The 11,872-nt window shown below is 57.3% G+C and overlaps 1 protein-coding gene across 2 annotated transcripts in view; it reads right to left on the bottom strand.

Annotated features, from left to right (window-relative positions):
• Positions 1 to 8,473: 8,473 nt before the first annotated feature.
• ADAMTS14 (ADAM metallopeptidase with thrombospondin type 1 motif 14) overlaps positions 8,474 to 11,872 on the bottom strand; it is a 113,339-nt gene continuing 109,940 nt past the window's right edge. Inside the window, exon 24 of one of the 2 annotated variants that reach the window (XM_042960498.1) lies at positions 8,474 to 11,050. In XM_042960498.1, coding sequence (XP_042816432.1) covers positions 10,569 to 11,050 — 482 coding nt within the window. In that variant the 3' untranslated portion in view covers positions 8,474 to 10,568. Of the gene's footprint in view, positions 11,076 to 11,872 lie in introns of both variants that reach the window. The other variant, XM_042960500.1, reaches the window with a different exon arrangement.

The raw sequence follows: 11,872 nt of genomic DNA, 5'->3' as shown, positions 1-11,872 counted from the left end.
ACCTGTAACACATGCCTGAAGGTCTCCCTAGGCCCATCTGGCCCTTGCTGTCATCTCGTGGCCAGCAGGGTCCTGCACCGGGCGAACACACACTGCTTAGGCGCCTGATTTTTTTTTTTTTTTAACGTTTATTTATTTTTGAGACAGAGAGAGACAGAGCATGAACGGGGGAGGGGCAGAGAGAGAGAGGGAGACACAGAATCAGAAGCAGGCTCCAGGCTCTGAGCCATCAGCCCAGAGCCCGATGCAGGGCTCAAACTCACGGACCGCGAGATCGTGACCTGAGCTGAAGTCGGATGCTTAACCGACTGAGCCACCCGGGCGCCCCAGGCGCCTGATTTTTAACCGTCAGAGACTCACCGGGCTCCTGCCCGGGCCGTCCACTCACCCCTGACGGCTCTTTCCCGGTGGCCATCCTTCCAGCATCCTGCTGTCAGATACCCCTAATAAGCTGAGAACCCCCACACCTACCTGTCTAGCCCTCCCCTCTGCCCCCGAGCTCCTGCCTCTCAACAGGGCTCCCTCCAGGGCTCCCCCACACCTCAGTCCTAGCGCATCATGACCCGGCTGTTCCAGCACGATGCCTCATTCGCCCAAGGGCATCACCCTTGACCCCACAGCCAATCCCTCCCCAACATCTGACTCTCATTTCCTTCCTCCTCCTCTGCTACCCCCTGGTCCAGGCCACCACCGTTTCTGAGCTAACGGCAGCGTCTTTGCTCCTGACTTCCTCTTCGTTCCCTGCGAAGAAGACTTCAAAACCGTGTTCCATCATTCTCTTGCGCAACACCCTGCCCTGGCCACAGGCCCCGCTGTTGCTGCCATCTCATTCTTTGTGAGGCCCTCCCTTGGTCCTCACTCAGACAATACGTGGGTTTTCTGACAGGCCAGGGAGCCATGGACCCATTCATGCTGTTCCCAGCGGTGACGACACTCTTCCAGCCCTTGCCTGCCGCTCCTTCCCATCCCCGGGTCTCAGCACAGTTACCGCTCCCTCTGAGAGGCCCCCGACCATCCTACCCAAGGACAGCTGACCCCTTTCTTCTCTACCCTGTTGTCCGGTGTGGCTCTAGGCTCCTAGCCCTTCCGTGATCTGTAAGGATCTTCCTCACTTCATTCCTGACTCGTTCGTTATCTGCCTCCCCCTCAAACTATAAGCTCCCCGTGGGGACGGACCACATCTGTCTCGTTCACCTCTCTGTGGTCCCGGTGTACCCAGTAGGTACTCAATAAGCGTTTGCTGATTGAATGACTGCGTAATGAAAAATTGGCCCCTGCCCTCAAGGAGCCCCAGCCCAGGGGAGGGGATAGTCAGGTGAAACTCATGAGACCATGAGGGACGTGAAGGCAGGGGATGCAGACAGCTTCAGATGCACACAGACAGTGCCACTAACTCACCCGTGCTTCCTAGGGAGGTGACACCCGGTCCCAGTCTTGAAAGAAGAGTAAAGAAAAGGCAGGGGAACTGCATGAGCCCAGGCCTGCGGATGCGGGGGGACCACCTGAGCTCCCCCTGGCTCCCACAGGCCCCCACACTGCAGTCAGGGCTGCATGGCAGTGAGGAGTGTGCAGGCCAGCTGGGCCTAGATGTGTCCGTTCAGGTGGATGTGAGCCTTTGGGCACAGAAACCGAAAACCCGGGCGAGGGAGGGAGAGATTCCGAGCCTGGTCCCTGAGGTTGGGATGGAGGGCCTGAGCCCCCCGATGAATGGGTGTCCCTCAGACCTGTCCCCACATGGGTGGTGGGGTTCCAGGACTTCTATTAGCTTCCTCTCAGCAAGTGCTTGGCCAAGGTAGGGTGTGGGGCCCTGATTATCTGCCTAATGGCTCCCTGTGAGTGAGCAGGAACCCTACAATGGGAGACCTCCCCCGCCAGGGCTGCCCCGGAAGTGGATTTCCAGGTCTCTGTGGATACCATTCAGGGGGGTGCTGAGCCGACAGCCCAGCTGGACGTGAAGGTCACCCACCGCCTTGGACGTGACCCCGGCAGCACGGGCGGGTCGGCCCCGTGCGACCGTGTCTGCAGCTGCAGGACGGGGGGAGACGTCCTTCAGGTAAGAGGGGGAGCCCCCAGGCCAGAGCCCTTTGTCCAGACTAGGGTCTGATGGGAAACTCCCCCAGAGCTGTCCACTCGGTGCTTCCTGCCTCCGCCCACGATTCAATAAGCATTTGCTGTGTGCCAGCTGTGTGCCAGGCTCTGAGCTGTCAGCCCCTGCTCTCGGGGGTTCTCAGGTTATCGGTAGAGACGGATAGGTCACACCCAAACGGATGCCCTGGGTGCTACAGCAGCACAGAGACAGGGCAGCTGAGGCCGCTGGGGGCTCCCGAGGGGAGTGACAGAGGCTTGAATGGTAAACAGCAAGGCAAGGCTTTAGGCGGGAGTACCCTTTCTTTGTTCATAATTTATGTATTCATTTTTGAGAGAAAGAGTGTGTGCGTCTGTGTGCGCGAGCAGGGGAGCAGCAGAGAGGGAGAGGGAGAGAGAGAGAATCCCAAGCGGGTTCCATGCTGGCAGCGCAGAGCCCGACTTGGGGCTCGATCTCGTGAACAGGGAGCTCACGACCTGAGCCCAAACCGAGAATCAGACGCTTAACCGACGAAGCCACCCAGGCGCCTCTGGCCAACAATACCTTCTCTCTTCTTTCCCGAGGAACTCTGGGATGGAAAGAAATACATGTAACAACGCTGTTCTAACGTAGGGCTTGTGCTGGACACAGAAAGGCAAGCAGGCCAGGCTGACCGCCTTGGCGCTCTCCAGGCCATCAAGTTCGCCTTGGGAGGATAGGGCGAGGGCTTCATGGAGGCAGAAGCCCTGGGAGATGCTAACCGTTCCCAGTCCTGCGAAGTCCGATCTTATTCGACGCCCCCCTCTCAGCTCTACGAAGGGAGCCTGAGGCTCAGAGAAGGGGCTCCAGCACATAGCTAATGGGCTGGGATTTGGCCCCAACAGTGGCTCCAAAGACCATGCTCTCGCCGCCAACAGCACAGCCCCTCTGAACGGATGGGGCTGCTGACGACTGCAGCAGGCAGCTCCTTCTGGCAACAGCCTGAGGAAAGACCAGAAGTAGGAAGGAAAGGCGGGCCAAAGCAGAGTCCTTTCTGACAAGACAATCAGGTCTGGGGGGCGGGGGCGTGGTAGGGAGAGTTCTGGAGGCGACACTGACAAGGAAATCAGGGAGACATTGTTACGGAAAGGAGAGGGACCAAGACTGGGAGGGAGGCAAGGGCCCCGGGGAAGTCGGGCCTCTGCCGGTGGGTTCAGGGTGCCGCTTCCTGTAGCCCCGCTTCTCTCTGCCCACTGACCAGGGCGGGGTGTGGCCCTCCCACTGGCTGAGCCACCTTGTCCCTTGCTCCCCTTCATCAGGAGGTCTCTACCGGGTCCATGACACCTCCCTGGCAGTGCTCCACTGCGCGTCCGGGGCACAGGGCCTGTCTTCAGGGCCACCGGCCCCTCCTCCTGCACCAGGACCGTGTGGATGTGCGCCAGCACCGCATGCAGGCCGAGGCCCTTCCATGGGCCCTGGGACGCGCTGGGCCCTCACCGCTGAGCTCCCAGAGTCATGCAAAGAGCTGTGGACTGGGAGACAGAGCCCGGGGAGGGTCTCGTGAGAAGACAAGGCCCCGGGAGACCTTGCAGAGAGGCAGAGAACCCACCATCTCCCTGTGTCACCGTGTATCCTGCAAGTACTCCATTTATCGAGAGAAAGTGCCGCCCGCAAGGGGCGCCCGGTCTGGGGGGCAGACGCGCCTTCTGCGGCAACCAGAGATCAACTCACCAGCACGCCGAGGGCTCTGAAGCAGAGGTTGGAGAAAGGTGGCCTGGGGAAAACCAGCATCACGCCAGCCAGGGCCAGGGAAGCAGGGAGCCCAGAAGCCCAGCTGGTGCCTCTGGGGGTCAAGGGACGAGAAGAGAAAAATACAAATACCAGAAGAACCATGCTACCCTTCTGGTAGCCTGCAGCTTCCGTGGGCAGAGCCAACTATGCTGTAATTATAAGGAATAATTATTACTTCTAGAGCCAGACACAGCACTCATTACCTGACATACGATCAGCAATCTGATAGGTAAGAATTATGCCCATTTTACAGATGAGAGAATCTAAGTCTCAGAGAGGTAAAGTGACTTTCCCAGATCCAAGCATTTACCCGGTTAGTAAACGGTGATGCTGGGGATCAGGTAAATCCCTAATTGGGGGAGGAAAGATGTTTTCCTCTAGGGAAACACCGCAGCGTGTTCTAAGAGGTCCTGGGGGGGACCAAGCATCCTCCACTACTTTGGTTATTTGATTTAAATTTGGCGGGGGGGGGGCGATGTCTGGATGGCTCAGTCAGTTGAAAGTCCTACTGTTGGGGCGCCTGGGTGGCTCAGTCGGTTGAGCGTCCGACTTCGGCTCAGGTCATGATCTCACAGTCCATGAGTTCGAGCCCCGCGTCGGGCTCTGTGCTGCCAGCTCAGAGCCTGGAGCCTGCTTCCGATTCTGTGTCTCCCTCTCTCTCTGCCCCTCCCCCGTTCATGCTCTGTCTCTCTCTGTCTCAAAAATAAATAAATGTTAAAAAAATTTTAAAAAAAAAAAAAAAGAAAGAAAGAAAGTCCTACTGTTGATTTTGGCCACGGTCCTGATCCCAGGGGCCTGGGATTGAGCCCCGCATCCGGCTCTGTGCGGAGCCCACAGCCTGCTTAAGATTTTCTTCTCCCTCTCCCTCTGCCCTTCTCCCCACTTTTACTCCTTCTCTAAAATTAAAAAAAAAATTTAATGTTTCTAAAAAATCATTGTTTTTTAACCGAGGCAGGGTTTTGCACACAAGAAAATTCATTCTAAACTGTGTGACAAACGTGTGCAACCACCAACACATCAAGATCGAGAGTATCCCTATCGCTCCAAAAAGTTCCCTTGTGCCCCTTCCCAGCCCACCTTCTCTGCCACCCCCAGCCCTGGCAACCAGTGATGTTTTCTGTCCTTATAGTCTTGTCTTTTCCAAACTATCCTATGAATGGAATCACCCAATGTTCAGGCTTTTGAGTCTGACTTCTTTCACGAAGCACAACGCTTTTTAGTTCCAGCCAAAAGGGTGCATGCATGTACACACGAGGGGTTTATGCTTTTTTACTGCTCGGTGGCATTCTACCGCACGGATGCATCACAATTTACTTATCCAGTCCCTGTCGGATACACATTTGGGTTGTTTCCAGTGGGAGTCTATTTCAAATAAAGTCACCGTGGACATTCGTGTCCAGGTCGTTTCGTGGGCAAATGTTTTCATTCCCCTCTTGTGGATACAGAGGGGAGGCATCACTAGGTTGAGGAGAAGCGTATGTTTCTTACCAAGATCTGCCCACATCGGGGCGCCTGGGTGGCTCAGTCGGTTAAGCGTCCGACTTCGGCTCAGGTCATGATCTCACGGTTCGTGGGTTCAAGCCCCGCGTCGGGCTCTGTGCTGACAGCTGAGAGTCTGGAGCCTGCTTCGACTGAACCACCCAGGTGCCCTTCACTGGGCTCTTAATTTGCATTTCATTAAAGACTCACGATGTGGGGCACTCTCTTCATGTGTGTACGTGTCATTGGACGTCTCCTCTAGTAAAGTGCACAGATTTTATTGGGTGGTTTGAGAGTCTGTGAGGTCTTTCGGATACGGTTCAATTCCAGATAGATGATATGAGAAGATTTCCTCTCGTGTTTTCTCTTTCTTGCCACCGTCTTTTGAGGAATACTTCTTCGTTTTAGGATGCCTGGGTGGCTCAGTCGGCTACGAGTCTGGCTCTTGATTTCTGCTCAGGTCATGATCTCACAGTTTGTGAGACTGAGCCCCGTGTCGGGCTCTGCACGGACAGCACGGAGCCTGCTTGGGATTCTCTCTCTCCCTCTCTCTCTCCCTCTCTCTCTCTCTGCCCCACTCTGGCTCATGCCCTCGCTCTCAATAAACTTAAAAAAAATAAAAATAAAAAAGTTCCCATTTTTGACCCCGTCTAGCTTGTCCACCCCTTCTTTTGTGGCGAGTGCTTTCTGTGCCATCTTTTGACCCAAAGTCACAAAGGTATTTTTTGTTCATGTTTTCTTCTTGAAGTGTTATAATTTCAGTTCATGCCTTTAAGTTGATGGCTTGGACTGAGTCCATCTTTGTATATGACGTGAGAGCTGGGGGTTTATTTTTGTCCATCCGGAGCCTCCGATTTTCTGGCATCACCTATTGAATCACCTCAGCACTACGGCCACGTGGGTCGATTTCTGGATTCTCCGTTGTGCCCCACTGTTACGTATGCTGATTCTTACACCAGTCATACTGGCTTGATTACTGCTGGTTCTCACAGTAAGCCTGAAATCAGTGTATATTCTGCCACTCGGTGCCTTTTCAGAATTGTTTTGGCTGTTCTAAATCCTCTTTATGCCCATAAAGATTTTATAATGACTTTGTCAAATTCTAAAACAAACAAAAAACAGTCTGCTGGATTTTTGATTGCAATGCCCTTGCGTTTACAGGTCACTGGGGGTAGAATTGACATCTTAACCCCGAGTCTTGGGATTCATAAACAGTCTACCATTAGATATTCTTAGGGTTTTCTGCGGAGAGGTAGTTTGTGTCCCCGATGCGCTGTAAATGTGTATTGCTTTCTTAATTTGCACTCTGCAACTTGGCGGGAGCCCCGAGGGGTGATCTCACGGGCCTACTGTCCTCCTCTAGATCTTTCTCGCATGCATCCAGCAGAGGCCCGTGGACAAGAGCTGATGAGTAAATACAGCCCCCCACCCCACCCCACCCCGCCTTGTGCCTGGGGTGCGTCATGATTCCAAACCGTCACACTAACCTTTAAAGTTTTTTCAAACTTGGTATTTTCTCACCTGCTTACATGTGGACCACTTCGTCCCGTGATCTGCCGAAGCGAAAATAGCCTATGGACCCTCTCTCCTGACACGGGCTTGTCACTCTTTGCAATTGAGTTTACCTGCTTGCCTGACTACCTCACCCCTCTGATAAGCTAAAAAAAAACAAAACAAAACAAAACAAAAAACAGTCCCACTTTGTAGACTACTAGGCTTTTTTCTTACAGTTTTCTGCAGTTTTCTACCTCCTAAGCAGGATGTGGGTAACGTTTAGTCAGGGCTGTGGCTTGGGCTTCCCAAGGCCCTGGCCAGCAGTCCCTGCAGGGTGAAAGGGTCACAGGGGGACTGGAGCAGGGGTAGGACTGCTCAGGTGGAGGTCTGGGGGCTTTTTCAGGACCCCAAACTCTGACTGTGGCCCACTCCGGTGGCAGACCCAACAGCTCATCTGGTCCCGCTAGCTGAGCGGGCCCCCTAGGCCCCCACTCCAGGAATACCCCAGGGGCAATGTCGCCCCCAGGAGGCACCCACATCGTCGTCTCTTGCATTTTCTGATCATGTTGTTTCCAGAGGTAGGCACGGCAAACGCTTTCACTGCCGTTTTCCAGAGGGGCAGAGGGGGCCGTGCCCCTCAGAATCTCAGGGCCCAAAGGCTCCCCAGAGCGGTGTCGACCCCATGCTAGACTCTGTGGGGACGTAATGGTGGGTGGAGGGTCCTCGGGGCTGGTTTCTGGGTCCCTCTCCCTCGAGCACTGCAGGCCCGCTTTGAGATAACGCCCTTCGGTCTGGGAGGACTGATCACAGGTTCCCAATGGTGGGACATTTTAAATTACCTCTCCAGCCCCACAGCGCTGCTCCCAGACCCGGCGACGGCGCCTACACGAAGGGCTCCCGCGGTAGCCGGGCTCAGCGCAGCGACAGACTGGCAATGTCCCCCGTGGCACAAGATAGGGGCACATCAGCACGCATGCCCAGGTGGTATCCCTGCCCCACGAAGTGTGCGCGGTCCTCCGTCAGAGCCAGGGGTGCTGGGGCTCTTAGAGGACCCCACTCTGCCCACCGTACAAAAGGCACTTGCACCCCCCCACCCCCCGCCCGCCCCGGGGCCCCAGGACCCTGCTCTTTGCAAGCCATCTGTACCTTGGCCTGCAGAATTCCCTGCCTGAGGTCACGAGTGCGATCTGAGGGCCCGTGCCAGCATCTCCCAGGTTGGCAGGGACATCACTGTGTGCACCCCTGGGCTCCAGTGGTAGTTGTCCAGAATGGGTGGTTCCCAGGGGGAGGCTGTTCGGCGGAGGGATATAAACGGAGTTTGGCCTTGAGGCTAGATGGTCCACACACAGGCATGTGAGGTTCGGAGCGGACCTCTGTGCCTCGTCCTGAGCCCCACGGCTGGCAGGGAAGGGCCTGGGGTACACTCCTTAAAAGCATGCGATGGTGGATTAGTGATGTCTGACACGAGCAAGGTGTGAAGCACGGATGGCTGGTTTTTTAAATGATTTTTTAATGTTTATTTTGAGAGAGAGAGAGCGTGCGCGCACACGCACACACACGAGCAGGGGAGGGGCGGGGGGGGGGGGGGAAGGGGAGAATCCCACACTGTCAGCACGGAGCCCAAATCAGGGCTTGAACTCACGAGCTGCGAGATCATAACCTGAGCCGACATCAAGAGTCGGAGGCCTAACCAACCGAGCCACCCAGGCGCCCCCACGGATGGGTGGTTTTAAGTTATTCCTGCTACGTGCCAGCCCTCCCTGCTCACCCGGCGTCATGTCCCTTCCCCCGCCTATCCGGCACTCTCATTCCGCCTGGACTTTTCCAGGGAAAGAGTGCTCGCCCCCCCTCTAGGGAAGCCACCCCTTGCTGTCCCTATGCACACCCCAAAACTACCTCCCAGGCACTTCCACGCGGATGGTGACCTGCCCAAGGCCACAGAGCTACTCGAGGGCGGCACCCCCCGGCCCCCGGTGCTGTTCTGGCCTCTCTTCCCTGAGCTGGTGCTCCGAGGAGCCCAAGAGCGAGTGAGGCCGAGGCAGGGAGGCTGAGGGTCGAGCCTCTGCGGCTTTGCTCCCCCATCCATCCCCTACCCCCAGGCACCTTGCCCAGCAGAGTACATGAGAGGGAGGCTTCACCGTCCTTTTCCTCTAAAACAGAGACAACGAGAAAAACACAACACGCCATTTGGGCGTCCAAAACGAAACACCAAGGACAATGTTAATAAATACATAAACGTGTAAAGATCCGGATCTCAGAGGCACGGGAAGTTATACCCCTAACGCCGGCAGGCTGGGTCTCACAGGAATGATTTCAGTGTGTGCCCCAGCGGCCCAGGGAGGGGGTGGCAGCGGGTGGAGAGGACGGCTGGGGAGCCCCCTCCGGGCCTCTGTTCTCCAGGGGTTGTGGGGGTGGGGACCCACTGCTCCTAGGCCTCTAGCCTGGCTCAGAACAGCCCCCCTGCCCCCAGGAAGGAAGGCAGGCAAGCACCTCTGTCACCTGCTGAGGAGTCCGGGACACCCTCTGTGTGACTGGGAATGAGGACCCTTGGGAGAAATCCTGGCACCCCAAGGGGCTTCCTGGGAGCCAGGGGGTCTAGGGAAGTTACCTGCCTTTGGAGGTAACACGGAGGGTAGCTGAGGCCCCACAGCGCTGTGGGTCATGTCACCTCCCTCCCGCCCGCCAGGCATGGGGCAAAGGCTCACATCCTGCCCTGGGGCTTGGGCCTGGGTGGACTGTGGTCCTCAGCCTTGGGACCTGACTGCACCCCGTTACCCTAGCACCACAAACTTCTGGCCCAGCCCCGGCCAGGTGGGAGAAGACCCCTGACTCCAGCAGGTGTGGTCTCTGGCAGAGAACGATGATGGATGGGGCACAACCTGAGAACTCACATCCCCGTGTCCCAGAGAGTCACCTTCCGGGCCGGGCTCCTTTCATGCTGCAAAGTGACGACCGAAGTTGACATTCCTGGTGCAGCCAGGGGTCTAGCACCAGTTGCGAACGCCCCGGATGACGAGAACACGCATTCCAGACTGTCCGGGGCCCCCTTCTCTGGGCTGGACCGGGTGAGGTTGGGATGCACCGGAGGTAACAGGAGGTGCCATGTGCACGGGGCAGAGGTGGTCACCAACACTGCCTTCCGGCCAGCAAGGGCGAGGTGGGTTCTGGCCTTGGCCTCGGCCTTGGCTGGAGGAGCTGTGTGGCGCTCTTGCTATGAAGAGCTGGGCCTGAGACGAACTCGCCTCCCACCCACCCCGGCCCCGCAGCCAGAGCGTCATGACCACACTCACCCCTCGCCCCCTTCCTCGTGGACTGCCCTGAGAGTGCTCCCCCCCTCACCTTCCCTGGTCCCGCTTTGCCTCTCTGGGGAGAGGGGCCAGATAGACAGGACCTCCACACTTGTGGACCCCACAAGTTCTGGCAAAGGCAGGCAGCTGGAAGGATCCGGGGTGGGGGAGGAGGGGGTGCTAGCTGGCCCTCAGTCCTGCCAAGAGACAGACGGGGAGCCCCTGAGAGGTGCGACTGCCCCCTGGCTGCTTGCTGAGGTATCTCCGGTTAGGGCTTCCCCTGATCTTTTTCTTCCTCACGCGCCCGCTTCACGGGCTCAAGTGTCACAGCCCCAAAACTAGAACAACAAGAAGGCAAATAATTTAGAAGGAAGTCTGTGTTTGCCGCTGCCCCCGCTGCGTGTCCTCTGAGCTGGCGGTCTCTGAGGCAGCACACAGTGTAAACTTGACTGGCGGGATAGGCGAGGCGGGGCTCATGTCCCCAGGGAGGTGGCGGGAAGGCTGGTGCCTGGGTGCTTCGGGTCTTCCCCGAGCCGCCCTTTTTCCTCGGAGACTGGCACAGGTGCCCTGGTCCAGCCCCAAGGCAGTCCCCGGGGGGTGCCAGGGGAAGTGCCCCCAGCTGCTCTGGGGCCCAGTGTCTGGGGAGTAAAGCGGTGCTGGGTCACCGGGGAGCTGGTGCCCAGAGGTCTCGGGAGTTGTGTGGGCTGGCCGGGCTGATGGGCATCTGACCCTGTTGTTCCCACAGTGGGCTCCACAGCATCTGGAGGGGACTTCGGACTCCCGGGAGTAGAGAATGGTGGCAGCGAGGTCAGGCCAGGGTCCGGGCTGGTGTCGGGGCCCAGGGCCGTCTTGGAACAGGACTCACAGCACAGCCGGTGGTAGCCGGGGATGGAGCAGTAGCGATCGAGTGCTTCCGTCTGGCAGAAGATGGACCGGTCCCCCACGCAGGGCTCCGCTGCACGCATATGGCACAAGGACCACTGCCGGGAGGAGGCCTCCATCTCCCACTCGGCCCCCCCAAACCGCCGGCCTCCAGCTCCCGCCCTTGCTGGAGGACCTGCTCTAAAGCTTTGCCCTGGAGGGCGCCACGGGCCTGCCTGAAGGGAGAGACTGGCCAGAGTAAGAGCCCTTATTTTACGGAAAAGGAACTGAAATCCCCTAGAGCAGTGGTTCTCAAAAAGGGTCTCCACACATGAAGCACCGGCATCGTCTGGAAGCTGGTGGGCAATGCCAATTCTCAGGCCCCATCCAGACCTACCGAATCAGAAGTTCTGGGCGTGGGGCTTAGTTCTGCGTTTCAACGAAACCTTCAAGTGACTCCAGTGCGTGGACCAATCTGAGAACCACGGGCCTACATCAGTAGTCGTCAGATGTGGCTGCCAAGTGGAATCCCCCAGGGGCTTTACAAATAGGCACTGCGCACCTCCCACGCCCGGGGAGACTGGACGGCCAGTGTGGCCTGGGCGCTGGGTGGTTCTGACCTGCAGCAAAGCTTGGAAACCCTGCTCTCAGTGAAGTAGGAATCCTGGTCCCCTCCCAATCCACCCAAAGGAACTGATCCACTTGGGCCAGGGCCAGGCAAATGCCCAGGTAACCCACACTTGGGACAAGCCGAGGCAACATCCTGCCACCCGTCAACACACATTTGGAACACTAAGCCCTCCACCGATAAATCTGGAATCAAGCAGATCTGGCTTCCAACTGAGGCTCCACCACTGAAAAAGTGTGAGCCCTTGGGCAAGTCACTGAAGCTCTCCAACCCTCAGTCTCCTCTCCT

The sequence above is a fragment of the Panthera tigris genome, chromosome D2 (assembly GCF_018350195.1).
Source record: "Panthera tigris isolate Pti1 chromosome D2, P.tigris_Pti1_mat1.1, whole genome shotgun sequence".
Classification (NCBI taxonomy): domain Eukaryota; kingdom Metazoa; phylum Chordata; class Mammalia; order Carnivora; family Felidae; genus Panthera; species Panthera tigris.
The sequence above is the reverse complement of the archived record's forward strand: the minus strand, read 5'-3'. Positions and strand labels throughout refer to the sequence as shown.